The 26,208-nt window shown below is 34.7% G+C and overlaps 1 protein-coding gene across 1 annotated transcript in view; it reads right to left on the reverse strand.

Moving 5' to 3' along the window:
* Window positions 1-26,208, reverse strand: part of LOC142317238 (uncharacterized) — a 51,103-nt gene that overhangs the window by 2,441 nt on the left and 22,454 nt on the right. The window contains exons 5-8 of the mRNA XM_075353670.1: window positions 23,771-23,908; window positions 22,799-22,936; window positions 12,081-12,528; window positions 6,028-6,152 (exon numbers count right to left, since the gene is read on the reverse strand). Of these exons, the coding sequence (XP_075209785.1) occupies window positions 6,028-6,152; window positions 12,081-12,528; window positions 22,799-22,936; window positions 23,771-23,908 (849 nt within the window). The remainder of the gene's footprint in view (window positions 1-6,027; window positions 6,153-12,080; window positions 12,529-22,798; window positions 22,937-23,770; window positions 23,909-26,208) is intronic.

Here is a 26,208-nt window from a genome sequence, read left to right on the forward strand (position 1 = left end):
CAATAATGTTAATACAGTTTTATGTTTCAAGTGATCACATTATGGTAAAAAGAATTGAAAAGGAAATAATTCCGATTAAAATCAATGGAACATTGGCTGTCTAGAGAATAATGCAGTGCAGTACAGTACAGTACAGCAAAACAGCTAAAGAGAGAAGTAATGAGGCACATTTCAAAGGTAAGGGCCAATCAGTAAAAAAAGAAGAACAGTTGAAAAAAATGAAAAATTTATTAATGGTTTTAAATACTTATATATTTACAAGGGATATCTCTAAAGTAAAGACAGTTGGGAAATTTCTCTCCTTAAGGTTGGTGAACCTGTGTAGTTCATGGCCATGCTAGCAATATACAGACTGTATTGTTGTCTGTAATTTGTCGCACTGTAGTATCTTTTGATTACATGTGAGTTATTGTTATAAAATGAATAGGAAGATCGATGTTGCCGCCAACTCTGCAATACTTGGAGTTCATAAGTTTTTTAGACCAGTGAAACATTAAGCCGAATTCATAGGCAGATGGTTGCTGTGTACAGTGATAATGTAATGAATGAAATAAACATCCAAAAATGGTGTGAAAAATTTAAAAATAACAGAATTAATGTGTATGATGAAATCAGAAAAGATCGTCACTCAACAATTTCTGACCTGGCCGTTCTTTTTCCCGATGTTTCAAAAGCTGTTATTGGTTGCATTGTTCATGACCATTTAGGCTCCAGAAAAGCTTGTGCATGTTGAGTACCGCACATCTTAACGGAACATCACAAAAAAATCCGAATGGAATCTGCTTTGGAATTTTTGATGCGCTACGCAACAAAGGGGATGAGTTCCTTTATTCTATTGTTACCGGCGATGAAACATGGATTTCATATTAAACGCCACTGAGAAAACAGCAGTCAAGTGAATGGCATCATCCTCAATTACCAACCAGACCAACAAAGGTCAAGCCACAGCCATTTGGATGCAAACTGATGGCTACAGTCTTTTGGAATTGGTTTGGCATACTGCTGACTGATTTTATGCCACATAGAATGACTATAAATGAAGAAGCCTACTGTGAAACTCTACATAAGTTACGGTGTGCCATTCAAAATCAGCAATGTGGGCGGCTGATCAACGGCATCGTCCTGCTACATCATAATGCACATCCACATGTTGCGGGTCCGACTTGTGATTTACTGAGAACATTTGGATGGGAAATTTACGATCACCCACTGTATAGTCTGGACTTAGCTCCTTCTGATTACCATTTGTTTGGCAAATAGAAAGAATTTTTTGAGTGGTAAGCAATTCGTGGGTGATGATGAACTTAAAAATGACGTTAATCAGTGGCTAAATGGACTGAGGCTAAAAGAATACGATGAGGGTACATTGAAGCTGGTGTATCGCTATAATAAATGTCTTAATTCATATGACGATTGCATAGAGAAGTAGTATAAGGTATGTAGTTTTAGAAAAATAAAAAATAATTATTAAGTTTTCAGAATAAATTTTTTTACAGTGAAACGGTCTGCTTCTTCAAACCCACTACATAAAATTATATTGCCTGGGATTGTAGCCATTTTGCACAGAAATTTTCAATTCTTCACTTTCTTCAAATTCTTGAGATGCAAGCCAGTTTTTGAGGTGTAGAAAGAGATGGTTGTCACTGGTGTGAGATCACTGTGTTATTCAATAAAACTCGCTCACAAATGTTATTAATTCTATTTTTGCTAGCTACTAACAACATGGAATTTGAAATTATTTAACCTAGGTTGGCCAAGAGAATAAAATTATTAACTGTCAATTAACCCTCGAAGCGGTGAATACATAACTTCTAAAATGCCAAGTAATTTTGCATAATGTATAGCCTTTTTCCTAAACTTATGGCATTTTAATTATATTTACCCTAATCAGACCTATTATATACCAAACTAAACAGAAAATTGCAAAAAAATATTGCTAAGTAAATATTTTTGATTATTAATGTAAAGTAATAATTTAGTAAAATAAAAAATAAGGAATATAATCTCGAAGAGGAAAATACGTTTCTTGACTGCACACGTTTCTCAAACAAGTGAATAATTACACTTACTCTGAGATATAAATATAATAGAACATTCTATTCTAAGAAAAATTGTTTTTGTTTCATTATTTTACATGCAGTAGAAATTAAAAAAATAAAATTATAATATAAGTACACTCACTGAAAATGCCTAGTTCCTTTTACTCACTGAGAAAAGTTATTTTAACATTAGTCTCATTATTTACACAGTACTTCCTAATCTCTAACTCTAAACATTATTTAGACATCAAAAAGTCCAATTTCTAAGAATAATTTTAATTATGTCTTTTCCTTGGATCTGGTCTATAATAGTGATAAAGTTGTGAAAATTACATCGTAAGATGAGTTTCGTTGCTTTTTTGTGTGGTCACGAACTCCACACGTCCTTTCTTGTCTTCTAGGTAGATCAGTATTTTGCCTTTTGTGAAATATTTAATTTCTTTTTTCTTGAATTTGTATGTTGTCAATTCCTGAGGTAGGTATTTTGAAATTTTATTGATTGTACCAGTTAGAAGTGTTATTTTCAATAAGATCTTCTGCTAAAGCAATCTTAGTATAGAAATTATCTGTGTACAAATGATTTTTTTTGTAAAAGGTACATGATAATACCAGTTTTTTTTTTACTATGGCATGAGTAAATGGAACAGACTCATATCCAGGTATATAGAACTTTTTACCAGGATATAATTCAATATGGTGGGTATAGCCAGTACTACTATCACATAAATCAAATTTTTTAATCTCAAATCATGTATGACGTTTATTGGGCAAGTACACTATACAGACCACCTTATTTTTCACTGCAATCAGTGAATCATCATCAATGCATATGTTTTGGCTGGGATTATAATTTTTTTAAATTTGTAGTTTATAAAATCTAAGTAGTACTGTACTTTTTGAAAAGGATCATAAGTTGGATCAGTACTTGGTCAGAATCAATATGCATGAAACGACTAATCAATTCCCATTTCATCAGGAACATTGTTTTACTAAGAAAGGGTATGTGTTGAGATGGACAAGTATCCATCCCAGTAGGATTTGTGGTTTTTTTTCAGTCAGTTCTATGTTTATACACAAACTAATAAAACCTTTCATTGTTACTGTTTACATTAATCCACTTGTGTAGTCTGCTGAATTTATGCCTTTGAAGCTGTGAAAAACTCTTGTTTTTCAGCAGCTACATTCCTAGCAAACTCATTAGTTTCGTGAATTTGAATCAATGCCCGGATTGTGGGACTGATGATACAGTGGACCACATCCTCTACGTCTATCCCCAATATGAGGTCGAACATTCATGAGCTGTTAGGGAACTTGAGAGAATACATTCTTTTCTGGATCTCTGTATTAACTGGATGATCTGCATGAAGTGGTCTATAGTGGCTGGTTTTCTTCGTGCCCTTGCAGTGTGTAGGTCTGCAGAGGGAGTTTAATCAAGGTACTCGATTGTGGTAGGATCCTGGGTAGCTAGGATTCCGGCTTAGGCATTGGATTGGTAGGAGGTATAGTGGTGTTGTTTGTGATTTGGGGCCCCTGCTGGTGGGGGTGGCCATGCCGCTGGGGTATGGTAGCCCGTGCGACCGGGGGTGTGGCTTTGTTCCACCAGTGGAAATCCTGATTGTGACTTGGTAATGCCACATGAGACTCCATGATGGGACCAGGTGGGGGTGTGGGGTTTGTCCCTGGTTCCTGTGCGGACCAAAATGAGGTTACATTTCCCTTGTTAGGTCACCTAAATTGGTCGACTTATTTGGGTGTAGCTCTGAATTTATATGTTGCGTAAGACATAATTTTGATTGGTTGGAGTGTAGCACTGATTTACCTTTCAATTCGTTTGTTTTCTGAGGCATTCACAGTCACAAATGGTGCTGTCAAATCTGGAATAGGCGCAGGGTTTGCGCTTCCACGGTTTCAGTTAGTTTGAGGGAATCATGTTAGGTTGGATGTGAAGATGTCCATTTAAGGCCTATGTGAAGGCAAAATTTGGTTTGTTTTTTACTGGTGTCTGCTGAGGCATTTACATTGGTGGCATCCTAATTGAGGCTTAGCTGATGACAGTGAGATGTAATCAGTTAGAGGGTCTAAAGGCAACCTCCAGTAAAGCTCCTCAGGGCTCGGAACAGCGTGGGTGGTGTGGCGACCAGTAATGTCACAAGGTGGGTGTCTTCCCCCTATGGGGTTGGGATAGGATACTCATTAGTTTCACGAACTAATCAGAGCCAAAGGTGTTTAGGGAAAAACAAATAGAAATATTCTATTGGCTAAGCATTACCAGAGGAGGATTGGTAGGGCCTAAATTTCTATCAGAAAAAACAATGCTAGGATCTAAATTCTATTCATCTGAATATATCTTAGTCTATGTGCCAATACTAATTGCTGAAGGCCCTGGCTGAGTTATTTGAAGGTCCATGCATGAAAGCATTATCTTCTGGATCTGAGTCAGAAGAATTAATGTCAGACTCCGATACAAAATCAGGGTCTTCAATATCAATGTCAGATTCATTTTCACTATTTAAAATATAATCGTCTATTTCACTATCATGTAACACTTTACCTGCAATGTTTTTATAATATAAACAGTGTTGTTATACACCTAAACGAGGCAAAAAAAATTATTAACACTAAAAGTGGTACAGAGGACAACTAAAATAAATGAAGTTCAGACAACACAATATTACAGGTTATGAATGACCGCTCCAGAGTTTACGTATGTTTTGTATATAATACTTGGATCACATAATATACTTTTATGAGACTTCTTTTAGCAGAAATTCTTACCTATAACTAGCAATAAACAAGATATTTTAAACATAAACACAAGAATGAACTGCAAACACAACACGGAAATGTAAACAATGATAGCTAACATGCAAATGCTACCTCAATTTTCTTTGCTGCAGAAAATAGCTGAAGTGCTCCCAGCAGAAATATGGTATACTATGAGAAAAAAGGGAATTTTGTTTAAAATGAGGACAGTACAGTTAAGAGGATTGGCTAACCTGTTAATTATAAACATGAGCGGGATCATCTGTCGACAAAATCAACAGTTGTAATTTATACCTGTCGATTTCATAGACACTTACCGCTTCGAGGGTTAAATCAAAGGCATTTCATAATTTCCTTTATACTCTTATTTTCTAGGATACTATTACCTTAATTCATTCCAGATTTTATGGAATCATCACATCCAGTTTACAACTACATTAAATTTTTTTTTAAGAAAGCTAATACAACAAACTCTTAAGTATTAACCACCAAAATATTGCCAACTAAATGAAGAGAAACACATCCAGCATTCTGAATTTTAGTATTCTACAAGAACCACTCAAATTGACCTTGACCACTGGCATCTTACCTTACCTCACACTCATCAATTCATTCATGACGCTACTCCCTGAGAAACATCAGGTATTATAAAATCTGGTTTAAAGAGATGAAGTTTACTATACACACAGGGAGGGAACCTGTTAATTTATTACTCTACATAGTTCATTTATTAATTATGATATTGGTAATCAGCAAAAACACTGAATAATGAGATGATTGGCTTATTTATACATATATTCTGCAAGTGATTTTGTTTTTTCATTTCTGCCCTGCTAGATACCACGGATAGTATGAAATTTCAAATACAAAACTTCCAGATTAATTAGTAGTAAATCCTCTAATTAGTAGTAAATTTAAATTTACCTTACTTCTACAATATTCTCCAAATTCTTTTCAAATACCTCTTCACTTTTAAAACATTATTGCCACCAGCCAATGACTAATACTTTTAGAACATTACAAATAACCTGAGGGGTTATATTTAATAAAAAGACTACTGAAGAAAAGAGTTTACCATACAATTTACTGTTTGGAATGTTAAATTAATAGAAAGACATCACATTTTTAGACAAAATAATATCCATTTCTGCAAATGGCTAACATTATCCTAAGGCTTTTTAAATAAAGTGTTAAAAGCGTACATTACTAATTCAGCTCTACATACCATCATCATGGTTTTTCATTGGTCCAACAAGAATAAATGTACCTCTGTTTGTTTTAACCATAGATGAATTAATTCTTGCCTCAACTACACCTGCTGAGGCTTTTTTGGCTAATCTTCCAGTAGGTCTAAATAATCAAACAAACAACTAAAATTAACATAAAAAATAAAATTGACATCAATTTAACAGAATAACAGATGAAACATATTTTATAAAGTAAAAATTCTGATAAGCAAAGACGTAATAAAATTTAGTTTGATAATGAATTATTTAAAAAAAATTAAATTTAAAAGAACTATACTTAATGACTACATGTGATAAAAAATTATAAACTACATCATGTAAATATAAATATTTTTTTTTAAATTCATTTTATACAAATACATATATTTTAAAAATATTTTAATTTTTTTTTCGTAATATATTACACTAGCATCTCATAATTATGAATCTGAGTAAAGCATACAAACGTCCTGAAAGATCTAGACAAAGTTATTAGTCTGATAAAAAAGAAGGATATTTTGGATTTATTTTTTAATATTAGTCACCTTGAAATTCAATAGACCAGTAATGTTCTATGTATTTAATATTCTCAGTACAATGTGATTTGTAGCAACATCTGAGATGTGTATACAGGCATATGAGAATCCCAAAAAACCATAGCCATGACTAACTACAGATGGAACCATTTTTGCTTTCATTGGCACACATTCACCTGCTCCCACCCACTTTGGTTTCTAGTATGTAATGGTGAATACATGTTTCATCTGTTATAAAATGTTAAAAGAAGCTCAGTTGAATTGCATATCTACATACTCTTGAGAAGTCTTCAGTCAAATGAGTTTTTGGTTGACTATTAACAAATACGGCATTCATCAAGCAGAAAATTTTTCATATCAAAACTGTTATCTAAAATGTATTGGACACTGACTATCAAGATGTTTGCAATGCCAGCAACTTAGTAAAACTTTAATTGGTAATCATTTAATATGGTATTGTGAATTTTTGTAATGATTTGTCCAAGATAGTATTTTTGGGCATCATGAATGGATGTATGACCACACTTAAATTAGGCAGCCCACTTTTTTACCACTGAAAATAGAAGGAAAATAATTCCTTAAAGTGGATCTAACTCTTTCTATATGTCCGTTAAACCTTTTAATTAAAATACTTTATAACAGCTCAAACTTCAATTCTATCCACTGTTCAGAAAGTTCTAAAATGTTTTTGGTTTACTCAATCACTAAAAACAAGTAACTACATTTATGAATCTGAAACTTCTCAAGATGCCATCTAAACAATCATACTTGACAAATGTCAGTCATTTTTGCACCATCAAATGGCATATGGTGGATGTTAACTTTGTTCTTTTAAATTACTTTTTTAATATTGCATTCACTTTTTTAACATACATCTATCCATGCTATGTATATGGGTGGGACTCCTGCAGGGTCGTTGACCATACAGAGGTACCCTGGTGCTTCAAATGTCAGGGTCTGGTCACACCTCTCTTCACTGTGCAGCACAGTCAGAGATGTGTGGTCATTGCACCCTTGCAGGGTCCAGGGCAGTTAATTGACCTAGTAAGACTGCACCTGCAAAGTGCGTTCCTTGTGTCTTGGTGAAAGGCTTTGATGCCAGACACCAGGTTGGATCAAACAATGCAGGTTGCACAACATAGCTTGGGCAAAGATTGTGCATAATACAGCATATGGCGACATCTGAATTGGGGGAAGCTTTTGAGGATGGTCGTCACCATATTCATCGCTTGCGCCTGGGGCAGTTAAACCTGCACCATTCCTGAGTGGCCACCAATGCAACCATGAGAATCCTTGAGGAGTAGGACCTCAAGGTTCTCTTGTTCCAGGAGCTGTACACAGTCAGGGATAGGGTGGTCAGCTTCCACGGGGTAAATGTCATTCATTCTCGTGGGGAATGGCCGCTCTGCGATTGTGGTTGGCTCGGCCTCATTGGGTGTCTTCTGGATGCCTCAGTTTTCTGATAAGTCATTGTTGTATGAGTCACAAAGGATAAGCTCAATGTTGTACTGGTATCGGGATACTTCCAGCTTGGATGGAGTATTGATGACTTGTTGGCGAAGTCAGACGGATTCTGGACGGTCTCCTGGACACCAGAATGCTGGTTGCTCTGGACGCTAATACCAAGTCTTCTGCCTGGGGTTCACCACTCACTGACACCCAAGGCGCTGGTCTCACACAGTTTGTTGAAGCCAGAAACCTCTACTTGCTTAATGAGGCAGAACAACTGCTAAATTTCTCTTCCGATCTGGGGAAAAGTTACATCAGCATCACATTGGTGACGGACGATCTGCTTATGTGTTCAAGTAATTGGACTGTTTGGCCTGAGGCCAGTGTGAGTGATCAAAGGCTTATAATCTATAAGATCACTTACAGAGGTGGTCCAAGAGCTCCAGATTCAGGTCGCTATAACCTAAGGGGCCTGGATCAGGACAGGCTGCAGCGCAAGTGTGAGGCTGCCTTTCAGGGATTGGAATGGTGCATGTAGCACTGGGAGGAGGTGGAATTGATGGATGAACAATTCGGCTGGGTCATCAAGACTGGCTGCGATGCGGTTCTACGGTGGCCTCGGCCAACAGACAGACCCTTAGGTAGTGGCCAGTCCGCTGATCGGAGTGCCTAAAGCTGTCATGACTGCTCCTTCCAAAAAGCCATCTATTAAATGCAGACAGAAACCCAGGAAAAAGTGATGGTACTCTGACTCCAGTGTGCTGCATGCAAGAGTTAGGTCTGCTAGAAGATACCAGCGTTGACCCAAAATGGGGATACCGTTAATGATGTGTGTGCTGACGGTCTGCAGATCTACCGGTGCACCCACAATTACTATGTTCATGCCATCAAGGAAGCCTTGGAGTCTTGCCAAAACTCAAGTTTTGGCAAGACTCCATGTGCGAGCCCTTGCAACGCGACCCCTGGTAACTCACGAAGTCATGTTACCAGCCAAAGCCATTGCATGTGCTGTGTTCGATGTATGTTTGGTGGTCGTGACCACACTTAACACCTGTGACAACTTACCAGGCGTTCCTGGATACTGTTTCCAGGAGCTCCGGAGGATGAAGCAGAAGTCAGCATTAGGGCAAGTGAGACACCATTCCCTGGCGTACAGGCTGTGGAAGTTGTAGATATAGATCAAATGGTTTCTTGAATGGCCCTGAAAAAGGCACCGGGGACTGATCAACTTGACCCGGATATTTTCTATCATCTACTGCCTGTCAGAAGAGAGGTGCTTGGCAGGCTGTTCTTGGGATGCCTAAGCTGGGGTTGCTTTTTGACTTGTTGGAACGTGGCTTTGGTGAGGGTGCTCTTAAAATCATGAAAGGATGAGTGAGATCAGCAGTTATTGAACCATCAGCCTCTTGCCGGCAATCAGCAAGTTGCTTGAAAGGCTGGTTGTGGAACGACTGGAAAAACATTGATATGAACTCACTTTTAAATCAAGGTCAGTACTTCATGAAAGGGTTAGCACTGAGGATTATATCTTAAATGCTCTTGCCGAGGTGGAAGGTGCCAGCTGTAAATATATTTTGGCAATTTTTATTGACATAGAGGCAGAATTTCATTCCTTATGTTATGTCCTCTACGAATTAGAACGCCACAATATTCCCATAGCCCTGCAGAGCATAGTATGGCCTGCCTGTCTGATCGCACAGCTCTGTTTAAGGATGCTCACCTACTTGTGGAAAAGTCCATCATCAGGGGAAGCCATCAGGGCTCCATTCTCGGTCCCTTGCTGTGGAACCTAGTATTTGATGGGTTTTTGGGACTGACATTCCCTGAAGGGGTCATGGCCCAGGCTTTCGCCAATGACTTTCTTCTGTTAGTTCGTGGTAACTCATGACCGCATCTAGAAGACCGAGCGCAGGCAGCAATGTCAACCACAGAGGGCTGGATGGACATTACAAATTTAAACATTTCTGTGCTCATGAAGTTTATGCTTCTCAAGGATGCACACAAATTATGATAGTTGTAATCCCCATATTGAGTATAAAAGCTCTGTAATCAGCCAAGTTCGAATTCATAAGTACCTAGGTGTTTTGTTTGACAAGAAGTTACTGTTTAGCAACCACACTGGCAAGTAGCAGCAGACGCTGTCCCTGTGATGCACAAGCCAAGAAAGATTGCTCGAAAGGATTACGGACTGTCAAGCTGTTATTTGTAAATGATGTATCAAAATGTCTTTGAAAGTACGACCTCTTATGCAGTGTCTGTTTGGGCACATAGGTTGGAAAAAAATCAAACACTTTTCAAAATTTAAGAAGTGCCCAGCGCAGAGCCTTAATTGTATGCACTGATGTTTTTAAAACAACCTCCTGTGAGGCTACCACTGTATTGGGAAAGGCCCTTCCAATCGATTTAATGGTAAAAGTTTGAGCAGCCATGTGTTAATTGCGAAGGGGCAGGGAGGCCGAGGCATTTGGTGGGATGCAGTTACAAGCCTGGCCTGTACCAAACCGGAATGGTGATTTCAATGTACCGGTTCTAAATTTCAAACAGTTGCCCATCTCCCGCCTGCAGAGGAGGCTTTACAGCCTCATGATGGAAGTGTAGCATTAAGAATGGCATGCCATGATTACGGGATGATCTTTGTATAGATTTATACAGAATCTGGGGGGGATGGTATGCTTCTCCTTCATTTTTAAGGGCAATGGGAGCCCAAGTGCTCTCCAACCATGTAAATTTAAACCAATAATTGTGTCTGTTCTGCCTGGCAGCTGATGAGCTGTACATCTGCGGAATGGTTCAGTGGAATAAACACATGATGTTCGACTGCCCAGCTCTTGGGGAGGCCAGAAATCAGGCCACCCTGGAACTTTGAGGTCAAGGAGAAAATTGACCACTCACAAGCAGCGAAAGCTGCATTGTTGGACCATGTGGGATTTTTGATGCAGTTGCTTTGTTCAACCAACATCAGTACCTAAGGGAAAAGATTAATGCTCCAAGAGCTTTAATCGTGGACAGGTACTTGCTGGCATTCAGCGGCCTAGGCATGGCAGCAAATTGCTCTCTTCGGCGAGATTAATTTTTATATATGATAAGATTTTAGTGATATATGTCAAGTGGGCAGTGGGAAATGTAAGCGAGTGGTGTATGGTTCCATGCTTATTATGCTCATGCTTTTAGGTTAGCTCTGCAGGCTAGTTAGGACACCAGCCGCTAAACTGTTTCAAGGTTCAGTAGCCGTTAGTGGCACTATTATTAGATTTTATGCTTTAGGGCAACCAAATGGGTGGTGGTGGGAGAAATGCCAATTAAACCATCATACTATCTATGTATACATACATTTATCTGTGTTTTTATATTACTGTTGTTTAGGTCTCTAATTAATTTTAATTGTGTCTTCTAAATATATACATTGACTATGTAAATATTTTATCTGGCACTGATGATGATACTTCGTTGTGTGCCCAGGAAAAAAATGTTTTCTCATTCAATTTATAAATTCCAGAATAAATAAATACTCAATTAAATAACAGAAAATTGAAATTCAAAGTTTAAGATGGTTAAAATAAGTTTAAAAAAAGTAATGTTGTAAAAAGAAAAATATCAAGAAAAGTAGATTAGCAACTACAGCTGACTTATTTCATTATCTTGTATAAATATAATTCTTAGAATTCCAGTAAATGGGTCACTCACACCTTCAATGAAACAAAATGTCGCCTATTATTAGAAATAACACCCAAAAATTAAAAAGTCATGCATGTTACTATGAATTGTGAGGAGTGAAGTGATTTTCAGTTGTCTACTACACTGAGCCGACTTACTGCAGCAATATGGTATATAAAGCCCAGATGAAGTAATGGTGATATTTCAGCAACAGAAGGTGCCACCTTCACTCTGTTCACTAGGGATTTGGTATATGCTGTATAATAAACAGCATATAAGAGAAATATCGACTGGCATCTCTTGTGCCTCAAGAGGTTTATAACACCAGAACCATAAGAAAGACATAATGAGATAGTGTGCAGCAAGTAATTTGTGACCCTTCACCATATAAAATTTGAAAAATTAATACTTACAACAAAATTTGGCCAAGTATTTCCAGTTTATTACTATTCTGCATCTGGATTGTCCAATTTTTTAACTCCCTACATGAATTCAGTTTATCTAAGTAAGAATGATTTAATGATGATACGCTTACAGACAATCTTGGTTTACGTTTACTTAAATTCAAGGTATTACTCATAACTGATTTATGTAGAATATCTATTTCATTTTTATTCAACACTGATCTATTTGTACGTTTTCTTTTCTTTTCTGTAATATTTTCACTCAATTCACTTAAAGGGTAATTATCTTCAGTGGCAAATATCCCTCGACTAAATGAATTTTCTCTTCCCAGCACTGGAGATGGTGTTTTTGCAGTTTCTGAGACGGTTGAAGAAATTTGTTTAGTTTTGTTCAGATAATTATTTCTAATATATGAATCTAACAAAAGTGAAAAATTAGAAGCAGCATCTTTTGGATCTACAACAAATAAAATAAAACAAATTATAACTCGCTGAAAAAGTTTTTAAAATTTTTAAGAAAGTAATATTCATTTTTGCTTGTAAAAAAATTATGAAAACAGAAAAAATTACAGTAAACAATCAATACAAATCCATTCAAGTAATTTTGTACAACAAAATGCATAAAGCTTTCTTTAAATTTTTATTGACACCTAGGTATTTTCAATTATTTTTTGTAAACCATGCTGCTGTTTTACAATGTAATTTTTTAAATAAAGTTATTGCTGGTAATTTCTTGGGTAGGGAGATATAAAAGCGTACGAGTCTACTTCTTGATCATTTAATGTATAGATGTTATGAGTTTCTAATCATTTTCTCTCTAAGCATGCAGTCACCTGCCACGGACATCTAGTCTTAATATACCATTCCATGTTTCCATTATTAAGTACGGCTCCCTCATTTTTATTTTCCTTTTCACAACCTAAGCAATCAAAATTTTCTTCACTACATAGCTAAAAGAAAGACAAAAAATTACATTTGGGTTCTTAATAGAATGAATTTTTTTCCATTATGCATTGCTAATTTTTTTTTTAAAATGACAAATATTAAAACTGATTATTATTCTGCTGATTTCATGGTGGAGTGATAGCATCTTGGCCTTTCACCTGAAGGTCTTGGGTTTGAATCCTAAGTCAAGCATGGGGTTTTAATTTCTCTGAACTCAAATGAGTAATTTGATATATAAATGCATTACACAATTAAGTAGCATCAAAAGCCAATTTCTTTCTTATGTAGTTTATATTATTAATTTCTTTGGTTTCTGGCTTTGTTGGTCTCTTGGACCTCTTCTTGACTTTAATTTAATATATGAATGACTTAATTATGAAAACTTTTACTATTTTACTATTTGTGTTGAACACTTAAATTTAAATATCTTATGTTTTATACAATTTTAATATTAATTTTTTTGTGCTATTGCAAACTGTAATAATACTGAACTGTTTGTACCTTCCTGTTCAATTAGGAATAAATACAGCAATTTCATTATGAATCTGCAGAATTTTCAGAATGTTATAATACCAAGAAAATTAAAACGTAATTTATTTAATACAGCATTATCATATATTGTTTTTAAACATATTTTTATGTAATTATATTATCTTATTTCTAAATAAAATTATATATTATTCTGATGTAAAATGGATTGAAATCAGTCCGTTTGGGAAAGAAACTATGATATCAAATATTGAAGAAAATTTTTTTTTTGTCTTCATTTGACTGGTTTGATGCAGCTCTACAAGATTCCCTATCTAGTGCTAGTCGTTTCATTTCGGTATACCCCCTACATCCTACAACCCTAACAATTTGTTTTACATATTCCAAACATTGCCTGCCTGTACAAATTTTCCCTTCTATCTGTCCCTCCAATATTAAAGCGACTATTCCAGGATGCCTTATTATGTGGCCTATAAGTCTGTCTCTTCTTATAACTATGTTTTTCCCAGTGCTTCTTTCTTCATCAGTTTGCCACAACACCTATTCATTTGTCATTTTATCCACCCATCTGATTTTTAACATTCTCCTATAGCAACACATTTCAAAAGCTAATCTTTTCTTCTCAGGAACTCCGATCATCCAAGTTTCACTTCCATATAAAGTTACACTCGAAACATATACTTTCAAAAATCTTTTCCTGACATTTAAATTAATTTTTGATATAAACAAATTATATTTCTGACTGAAGGCTCGTTTCACCTGTGCTATTCGGATTTTATATCGCTCCTGTTTGTCCATCTTTAGTAATTCTACTTCCCAAATAACAAAATTCTTCTACCTTCATAATCTTTTCTCTTCCTATTTTTATATTCAGTGGTCCATCTACATTATTTCTACTACGTTTCATTACTTTTATTTTGCTCTTGTTTATTTTCATGCGATAGTTCTTGTGTGGGACTTCATCCATGCCGTTCATTGTTTCTTCTAAATCTTTTTTTACTCTCAGCTAGAATTATTATATCAGCAAATTGTAGCATCTTTATCTCTTCACTGTTATTCCGGATCTAAATTGTTTTTTAACATCATTAACTGCTAGTTCTATGTAAAGATTAAAAAGTAACAGTAGTAGGAAACATCCTTATCGGATTCCCTTTTTTATAATGGCTTCTTTCTTATGTTCTTCAATTATTATTGTTGCTGTTTAGTTCCTGATAGAACTGTTCTTCTATCTCTGTACTTGAACTCTAATTTTCTAAAAATGCTGAACATTTTATTCCAGTCTATGTTATTGAATGCCTTTTCTAGGTCTATAAATGCCAAGTATGTTGGTTTGTTTTTCTTTAATCATCCTTCTAATATTAATCTGAGGCCTAAAATTGCTTCCTTTGTCCCTATACTATTCCTGAAACCAAACTGGTCTTCTCCTAACACTTCCGCTCTCCTTTCAATTCTTCTGTACAGAATTGTAGTTAAGATTTTTGATGCATTACTAGTTAAGCTAATTCTTCTGTATTCTTTACATTTATCTCCTCCTGCTTTCTTTGGTATCATGACTAACACTCTTTTTGAAGTCTGACACAACTTCCCCTTTTTTGTAAATATTACACAACATTTTGTATAATCTATGTATTGCTTTTTCACCTGCACTGTGCAGTAGTTCTGCAGGTATTCCGTCTATTCTAGGAATCTTTCTGCTATTCAAATCTTTTAATGCTCTTAAATTCAGATCTCAGTATTGTTTATCCCCTTTCATCCTCTTCAACCTCCTCTTCTTCCTCTATAACACCATCTTTTAATTCATTTCCTCCATATAACTCTTCAATATATTCCACCCGCCTAGTGGCCTTTCCTTTCATATTATATTTCCTTCCTTCCCTTTTCCAATGCTTGCATTCCAATCTCAAAACTATTATTAAATTTTCGCCCCCTTTTATGTGTTTAATAACTGCTGTCAATTTCTTCGTATACACTCTCTACCTCATCATCACTGGCACTTGTAGGCATATAGATGTTGACAATCAATGCAGCTTATGTTTTGATTTTACCCTTATTACAATGATTTTATCACTGCATTTTGAAATACTATACTCTCTTCCCTCCATCTCTTCTTGTTTATTATGAAACCTACTCCTGCCTGCCTTTATTTGAAGTTGAGTTAATTACTCTACAATCTCCTGATCAAAAGTAGTTTTCCTCTTCCCACCGAACCTCGCTATTTCTTCTACATCTACATTTAATCTATCCATTTCCTTCTTTTAAATTTTCTATCCTACCAACCGTTTTTAGACTTCTATCATTCCACGCTCCGACTCATAAAATTTCATTTTTTAATTTTCTAGTGACCTCTTTGTTAGTAGTCCCCTCCCGGAGATCCAAACAAGAGTCTAGTTTACCTCTGGAATATTTTACCAAGGAAGGCACCTCCATCTTTGTTACATGAACATGCAGAGTTACATTTTCTTGGAAAAAAGCCTCTGTAGTTTTCCATCGCTTTCAGCTGTGCAGTCCTCAGAAGATTGAGCGATGTTGATGCAGCTGTTTAAGTCTTCTTGATTGGCGGTTTTAACAACTACTGGTCTCTTTCAGGAATCATTCCTTAGTCTGGCTCTCAACAGATACCTCTCCAATATGGTTGCACCTTCAGTCCAGCTAGTCTGTATCACTGAGCACTCAAGCCCCCTCATAATCTGCAAAGTCTCATGATTCATAGAGGGAGATTGAAGAAATAATAAATAATTGCATATACCAACTGAATTGACAGTCCTCCTTTTATTAAAATGTGTTGACAAATAATTTTATAATTTTGTATTAAGTTTAAATAATTTATAAATATGTTAAATTTGGTCTAATACAATGATATCAAATATGAGATTATAATGCAGCTTCAATGTTAAAAGTAGTACTGATTTAATTTTTTTTTAAATAGGCAATTATCACTATATCTTAAATTGTGTATGATTTCCTTTGATGAAAAGAATATGTACATGAACTTTCCTACAGATGAAGTCATTAGTATGAAATTAGTATGTTATTCAATAATTTTAATTTGGCTTATATTAAACAGATTATGAGTCTGTTAAACATTACCATAAAACAAAGCTATTTTAGATTCAATATCTACCAACAAAAAAATGGAACAATGATGGAGGACCCAAAAATTAGTATATATTATCTGAAATATTTTTGCAAGATTTGGACTTAAAGATAAATAATATCTTGAGAAAAGATCACAATGTTGTTGTATATTTTCAATATGCTGATGTATTTGTTAATACATAACAAAAATATACATAATGAGCCTAATAATATGAACAGTCTAACCAATAATTTGCAGAGAAATAAAGAGCTTACTTTTGAAAAAGAAAATACTTAATTATTTAGACCTTACAATAACCAGAAATTATTACAGCTTACAATTCAGTACTTACAGAAACCTTCTAACATGGATGTAACAACACATAATAAATCAAACAATCTGATAAGCCAAAAATTGTCAGCCTATAGAGCACTAAAATTACCAATAAGCTGCACAAATTTTGAATTTGAACTTAAATAAATAAAGAAAGTAGTAATATTTAATGGTTAATGCAGACATGATAGACAAACAATGCACAAAAAAAAAGAATAATCAATTATGTATAAATATACAGATTTAAGTTCGCAGAATATTAATAAGAGGGGCAAAAATGTTATATTATTTAATTGTACAGGGCCTGAAACTTATAAAATCATAAATTTATTTAGAAAAGGAGTTGGTACACAAGTAACATATAAAACTAGTAATAATTTTGTTGGAGCGTATGCGTTTGGATGTGTATGTTAGTGTGCAGTAGGAGAAAGAGTACTGGAGTGGGGAGATTGGGAAGGTCGGTGTGGATTGGAAGGGAGTAAGTGAGTGTTGTGGGCAAAGGCAATGTTGAATTCTTGAGCTATGTGTGTGTAAATGTACAGTCCATTTTCAATAATTACAATCAAATTCAATGTGTTCAGTAAATTGATTATTTTAGTCATTAAATGTCACCCAATTTTTTAATCAAGGAGTCTTATCATTTTGTACCCCATCATCTGGTAGGAACCAGCCTATTAAATTCAAATTAAAAAACAAAATAGTGTTACAGTCCACTATTAGTGCTGAACATACTTATAGTCTATCTACCGGTGCCGGATGTTGATGAGTTTTGTGTTAAGTACATAAACATTGTGCATAAAAAGTAAAAAACGGTTATTGTTATGAGAATTTTTTGTGTACAAAAGAAAAGGAGTCGTCTTATGCAACGTGTCCAGGCATGAGGGTGCCAGGCGAGAAGAGTTATTGCTGCTCATCTCGTTGAGATGGTGGTGAGTCAGCTTCTGTAAGTGTGTGTAGCCTGTTGTAAGTTTGTTTACATTCCATTTGATCATTAGTCCTTGTTATCAAATATTTTATTCCATCAACTTCAATTAACAATTATATTCATTTCTTATCCAATTATAATTTGTTTTTCATGTTATTCATAATCGTTCAATTTAATTATCGTCATTTAAACATGCCTAAATATAATTAGTACATTTACTGTGTATAACATAAACTGGCCAATAAATGTGTTTTTTTACATTGTGTATAAGTCAACATAGTGCCATTCAATTTCAAAATAATAATATTACTTGTTAATTGCAATAATTCATGTAAATAGTCATTTAAAAATGTCTGAATTAAAGGAGTTAAAAAAGAGACGAGGGCTTATCAAAGCCAATGTGACAAGATTCAGTATGTTTTTTTTAATAATAAAGCGAAACCAGATGAGTTAGGTCAATTCAAATTGAGATATTTACAAGTTCAGAAGAGTTTGTCAGGGTTTGAGTTAATTCAAACTCAAATAGAGTTAATTGATGAAAACTATCAACAACATGAACAAGAATCATTTGAGAATCTGTATTTTGAGTTAATGGACCGAGCTCAAAAATTTATTGACAAATACGAACCAAAATTAGAGATTAAGGGTGTTCAAGAAGTAAAGCCAACATGTGTACCAACAAAAATTCACCAAATTAATTTACCTGGTTTTACCGGGAAATATGATGAGTGGCCATCATTTTTAGATTCTTTTAAGTTGGTCATTGACAAAAATGACTTGTTTACTGATGTGAAAAAATTCCATTATTTAAGGTCTGCATTACAAGGTGAGGCTGCCTCTATTTTGCAATCGTTAGAAGATTCTGCTGGAAATTATAAAATTGCCTGGCAATTATTAAAGGAGATATGAAAACAATCGGTATCTCATAAACAAGCATGTTCATGCGTTATTTAGTGTTAAGAAAATTGAAAAGAAATCGAGCGTTCTTAAATGTATCATTGACAATACCCATAAGCATTTAAGAGTACTCAAAGCCTTAGGGCAACAAACTGATCAGTGGGATTTGTTAGTCATTTAATTACCAGTAATTTAAATAATGTGACAAATCGTGAGTGGGAAACCTACAGTAGTAGTAGTACCGCATGTCCCTACATTGTGAGAGTTGATTTAATTCCTACAAAAGAGTTGTGAAGTGTGAATCCAATCCCTGTAGGGTACAGAGTCAAATAGTAAATAAAGTTAAGGCTAAACCTACAAAAGAATTTACAACTTCCAATAATGTATTATCTCCAAAAGGGTGTCATTTTTGTAAGGTTTGCATCCAATTTATGTTTGACAAATTTAAAGGCCTGTCCATTCATGATCAAGTATAGGAAGTAAAGCGGTTAAATATCTATTTCAATTAGATAATTGAAATAGTTTGCATCACAAAGCAAAGTAATGCAAATCAAGTGCATGCAAGTCTTGTGGCAAGGCCCATAACACATTATTACACTACACAGAAAAGAGTATTATAGCAAAAAAGCAAGGAACCTCCCAATACTAAGCACAAAAAAACAAGAAAATAAGTCTGTTTCAAACCAACAAGCTATACACTATATCCAATCAAAAAGCTGATCAACACAGAACATCTAGTGTAATTTTGTCAACTACTGTGGTATTAGCTTTCGGTTCTCGTGGAGAATCGCATTTGTGTAGTTTTATTAGATTCAGGTTCACAGTGTCATTTTGTAACTGACAGAATGGCAAACATTTTAGGGCAGAGGAAGCATAAAATTCAGTCATTTATTACTGGTATTGGTGAGATCCCTGCAAATGCATCGTACATTATTGCATGCAAATTTAAATCCAGAGTTAGTGATTTTTGCAGGAACTTAAAGTTTGTTATTCTTCCTAAAATAACTCAGCCACTATCTCCTACAGATTGATAAAGTAAAATTCCAACTTCCACCTAATATAGAGCTGGCAGATCTGGAGTTTCATGTAACCAGTAATGTTGACATGCTTATTGGAGAAGAAATATTCTTAGAAATGTTAAGTGAAGGTAGACTTAAATTAGTGGATCCTGCACGTATGCAAAATACCAAATGGGCATGGATAGTTTCAGGAAAGTGTAAACAAAATTGTGAATCATCATCGATGACTGTGTGTCACTTGGCTGTTGATGATACTCTTGATGAACAACTACAAAGATTCTGACAAGTGGAAGAGTTTTCTAACAAACCAGCACTATCAGTAGAAGCTAAACAGTGTGAAGATGTTCAGCAGAGACGATACCGGCAGATTCACTGTCCGGTTGCCTTTGAGACAAAATAGAAACATGCTAGGAAATTCTAGACACAGCTATTACACGACTGCAACAGCAGGAAAGAATTCTGAGCAAGAATCCAGTGAAGAAACGGGCCTATGTAGACTTCATGGATGAATATGAGCAACTTGGACACATGGAGGAGGTTTTAGAAGAAAATGAACAGGTGAAGACGTCTACTATTTACCACATCAAGGTGTTATTAATGAGTCACGTTCGACAACCAAATTGCGAGTGGTGTTTGACGGTTCATGCAAGTCGTCTAGTGGTTTATCACATAATGTGATCCTAATGGTAGGACCCAATGTTCAAGAACTATTTTCCATTTTAATCAGATTTAGAAAACACAGATTTGTGATTTTAGCTGAGATCGTAAAGATGTATATACAAATTAATGTGCATAAATTAGATACAAACTTAAAATGGATTTTGTGGCGAAAAAGTTCTGAAGAACCAATCAAAATACTGTATAAAAACAGTGACTTATGGAACAACCTCAGCTCTGTTTTTAGCCACTCGATGTCTCCAAACAATTGGCATTAGAAGAGAAGGATGCATTTCCAGAAGCTTCAGAGGTTGTTCTACGGAACTGATACGTTGATGATATCCTCACTGGAGGAGACTCAGTGACTGATGTGTCGCTTTTACAATTACAGCTAATTAAATTATTAAGCAGAGGAAATTTTGAATAGAAAAAGTGGTGTTCAAATGAGCCCAAATTACTAAACAATGTTCAACGGAATTTCAACATGCAGGCTATACAATTCATTCAAATGATCAGAAGATGGTCAAAACATTACGGGTTTTGTGGAATCCATCGGCAGATGAGTTCCATTTTTTGGTGAAACCAATAAAGGTACCAGAAAAAATTACAAAACAGCAAGTGTTAATCCATTAACTCATCCATTTTTGGTCCACTTGGATTAATTGGTCCAGTTATTCTGTCAGTTAAGCTATTGTTGCAACATTTGTGGGCACTAAAAGATTGGTTAGGATGAAGTCCAACGAACATCACTCGAAACAAAGTGGACTCAGTTCTGTGATTTGCTTATTAAACTACAGTCATTAAGGATTCCTAGGCATGTCTTCAATGTTTCACAACATGAATACCAGATTCATGGGTTCTGTGATGCCTCCGAATCAGTATATGTTAGTTTACATCCTATGTGAGGGTTCAGACATCAAGGTACAACTAGTCTGTTCAAAGTATAGGGTCGTGCCTATTAAGAAAGTTAGTCTTCCAAGACTCGAGCTATATGCAGCTCTTTTATTGTCACGACTCATTCATAAGGTAATTTCAACTTTTCAAAATAATTTTACAAAGTGTGGTTTGTAGTCAGACCTTACTGTAGCACTTTCATGGATAAAATAGCCATCAGCTCAGTGGAAAATGTTTGTGGCGAATCGGGTTGGGCAGATCCATGACTTAACAAGAAAGTTTCAATGGAGACATGTTGATAGTGGCAGAAATCCAACAGATTCAATTTGAAGGGGTTTTAGCCAAATCTTAGGCAGCCAACTTTAGTGGAATGGTCCAAGTTGGTTGCTTGAACCTTTAACTTTGCGGCCTAAAAGAAAGATTGTCAACAAGGAAGAACCATTTGAAAGGTGTAACAAATCGGTTGTAGTAAAAATCAAATATTTGAATATAAATGGCCAGCCTTAAGAAATTGTAAAACATTTGATAACATTGTCTCAATGTTTCCTAAGAAATTAAAAAAAAAAGACCCTAACTTCTGATACAAAGCTGAATAAAAGACACAATCCACAGGATGTGGTGTACTGTTAGTTGGTGGTTGCAGCAAACACAAATGGGTGCATCGGTCTGAGTCATGAGATATCAGAGTGAGCCTAATGTGCCCTATTCACAAACGACAAATAATAACCTCCTTTTGACGGTTATTCTTGCATGAGGAGCTCCACGGTGACATAGTGTTCATAACTGGAAGAAGATTGTTGACAGCAGCATTTTATTCACTTTGCCACTCATCGTGGATCACCCTCTTCAGAAAAAGACAGTCATCCGAAATAACATAATTAGTGAAAAGAAGCTGCATACAAAACTCTTGCCACACGATCAGTGCACTACTCATTGTCTGAAATTCCCAATATAACTAGGGATCCAGAAGCTCACAGCTGTGTAACGTTGAGTCATTTTAGAGTTAACTGTCAGACTTACCAATTAAAAATTTAATTTGAACTTTACTTACTACTAATTATTTAATCTGGTCTTTGATAACTATTTCAGACTATATATTACAAACAACAGTGTATCATGTCACTAATCGTCTGCAGGGCACTCATGGAATCTGAACAGACAAGTACGTGTCGGAATGTTGAGCTAAGTATATTTAAGGCCTTGTTAATAGCATACAACTCCGCAAAGAAACACTGACAATGGTGGGAAGGCCAAACATGCATGTTCTATTATCAACCACAAAAACTAATATCTAGTACAGCAACTGCTATTTTTTTCTGAAAGTGGAATAGTAATAACAGCAGCAAAGAATGACATCCAGAAAAAAAATGATGGGAAGCACTATTCCAATAATTGTAATAACTAGATGATCAATTGCACAAATACTTGAAATATACCATTAATAAATAAGAACATAATTATTGTTTTACATAAAATATTCAATATCACTTACTGGGAAGTCTATCATGTTGTAAAGTCAAATTTGATTGGATGTTTCTAGTGTCAAGTTCTGCAGATTTTCCATTATGAAATTGAGATTTACAAACATAATTTGAATTTAAAGACATATCTGTCATATCCATATTGGTACCTGGAACAAAGTCAATCTTAGCATGAAGTTTAAAGGCTAACTTTTTTGTTCTAACTATAGAAATAACATGATTAGTGAAAAGAGGCTGCAAACAAACTCTTGCCACACAATCAGTGCACTCAATGCCTGAAATTCTAATATGAGTAGGGATCCAACAGCTCACAGTTGTGTAACGTTGAATTCACGAGGCTGGACTGATGATTGTGGAATGTGATCAGTTTGAGGGCAAGAAGATGTCCTCCGATTAAGCCACTCATGGCTAGGAATGGAGGGGGTGGTGTAGCGACCAGTCATGCTACGAGGCAGGTGTTCTTCTCCCTCAGGGGGGAATTGAGATGTGTAGTGTTCGAGTCATTTTAGAGATAACTATCAGACTTACTATTTAAAAATTTAATTTGGACTTTACTTACTCCTAATTATTTAATCTAGGCTTATAACTATTTCAGACTATATAGTACAGACAGCAATATGTCATGTTGCTAATCATCTACAAGGCGCTCATGGAATTTGAACAGATAAGTACATGTCAGAATGCTGAGCTACGTATATTTAAGGCCTTGTTAATAGCATACTGCTCCACAGAGAAAAACTGGCAATGGTGGAAAGGCCAAACATGCATGTTCTATTATCAACCACAAAAGCTAATATCCAGTACAGCAACTGCTATTTTTTCTGGAAGTGGAATAGTGATAATAATAGCAGTTAAGAACAACATCCACAAAAATGATGAGAAGCACTATTTCGATAATGTAATTACTAGATGCTCAATTGCACAAATACTTAAAAATAAATGACATAAACACTGTTTTACATAAAATATTCATTATCACTTACTAGGCAGTCTATCACGTTGTAAAGTGAAATTTGATTGGATATTTCTATTTTCAAGTTCTGAACATTTTTCATTGTGAAATTGAGATCCTCTGACACAATTTGAATTTAAAGACATACTTGTCATATCCATATTGGTACCTGAAACAAAATCAATTTTAACATGGAGGTTAAAGGCTGAATTTTTTGTTCTAACTATATCAGGATTCACCCTAATGAAAATATTATAAAATTTTTGTTGTTATATAACCAGATTTGTGTTCTTATGATATTGACAAGAACCAAAGCAGTAATTAACCAGAGTAGGGCCCAAGGGGATAATAACATGGACAACAAGAACAGTAAGAACTGGAGGTAACTGTATATTTAGAACTAAGAAAAGGTGCAGACATCTGAAGCCTAGCAGAGCAGTGGATGATCTCGGCTGTTCTTGCTGTCCATTAAGATGCTAGTTAGAGAATACCGCATCAAAGGTAGGATGATTTGGTTGCACCTTAATGCCAGCTCCACAGGAGTATATAAATTGGTTCCATCTATTCCAAAGAGATGGCTCCCCATTGTCCACTAGTAGACTTAACACAGGGCTTGAGCAAAACGTGCCTGTAGAGAGACAGATAAATGAATGATGGGCTGCACTGAGCATCTTTAGAATGGTAGCCCATACAGACTAATAAGACATGCATTCATAGATTAAGCAGGAACAGATCAGAGCTTGATAGAAGTGCAACATGCATATTCGATCAGCACCCCAAGCATTAGATAAAACTTTCATGAGATGGATATTTAAATTTTAATACTTAGATTTAAAAAAAAATTTTTTTTTTTAATTTTATGAAGGTTTTTGTTATCTTTAAAACTAATGTTTTTCTGTCACATTTTGATTTGAATTTTTTTGAACAAGTTGAATTTCTAAAACTTTATTTGGTTTCTATTAAATTTATTTACACAATTTTCTCAAAATTAAATTCTCTATAAATTTTGTTAAAATTTTTATTTTCTTATTGGAAATTTAACAATTATTGAGGCCTGTTTTATTCAGTTTTTCAGTTCAAAAGATATAAGTAACCATAAAATTTGCTGCTTAATTTAGGTCCATAGAATCTTAGAATGATTTTACACTTGCGAGTAGAAAAGAGGGCATAATGTTTACTAGTTATCACTTGAAAACAAAAGATTTCTGAACACAAGCCAATAGAAACAGTTTAGCTTACATTAATATCATAGATCAGCTCCCAAATTACAGCAATATGCATTTTGAAACTATATAATCCCTTCTGTTGAAAAGTTTTTCCAAGGTTAGGGGGGGGGGGGCTTTAACATAAATAACAGAATCTTAATAATGTAAAAAAATGTAAAAAGGATCTAATTTTATTTCATATCAAACAAAATTAAAATGGTATTTCTACCTTAAAAAAATTCAGTTACACGAAACAATTTGCCAAATCCCTGTTGTGGGATGGTAGCATCTCTATCTTTTGAAAACAATAATTTGAAACCACCACCATCATTTGAATACAAAGACATAATTATAATATTAATACTGTTAGGTAACAATATTTACCTAAATTTATAAATTTTTTATAAACAAAAATTTCTGAATGAAACTTTAATAAGATGCTCAAAGACTACACAGGTTAAAAAAAAACTTTTTTTTCGATATGTGCCAACTGGCAGAGAATACACTAATTCCTCTTCCCTATTCAAGAAATATGCGCAAGGCACCTAGGCAATCACGTTTTTTGTAATAAAAGTTTGTAAGAAATGATGTTCACTTTTTGACACACTCCTAAGATTATTTTTCCTTAAAAATTCTATGTATAATAATTCAAATTCTATTCATTTCTAATTGAGCTTAAAGACCAACATTTTTAAGTCAAGCAGCTGTCAAATGGTGCCTAGTTTTATGAGTATTGTAAACTAATACTGTCTTAGAGGTAATGTAGACAAGAATTATTTCTCAAAACAATTAAAATTACAGTTGTTTCTACAAATTAAGTTACATATTACAGAGAATTGTGATGATTGTTAGAAAATATGAAAGATTAGAATCTGAATTTCTATAAAATAACATAATTTTGTTACTTTTTTTTATAGGAGAATAAATGAATAAAATTTATTTTGCTTTTAAATGTATGGAGAAAGTCGAACAGCAGCTAAATATTTAAATGTGATGTACTATTATCTTTTATTTCGCTGAGAATAAAATTGACAAGACTAGTTTTATTTGGCTCAAGCTAGTTTCTCGTTTACCTTGTAGTTACATACAACCTTTTGTGTAGTTTACAACGTCGGTTATTCAGCAGTGTGTAGGATGTGAACAAAATGTTTTGTAACTGTTCTTTGTTAATAAAGTCAAATCAAAAATGAATTACAAAATAACATATTCATGTTTCTTTTCATGACTAAACCAAGATGTAAGCTCAAAGCTTGTGCATGAGAAA

Source organism: Lycorma delicatula, chromosome 1 (genome assembly GCF_047948215.1).
Source record: "Lycorma delicatula isolate Av1 chromosome 1, ASM4794821v1, whole genome shotgun sequence".
In the NCBI taxonomy this organism is placed as follows: domain Eukaryota; kingdom Metazoa; phylum Arthropoda; class Insecta; order Hemiptera; family Fulgoridae; genus Lycorma; species Lycorma delicatula.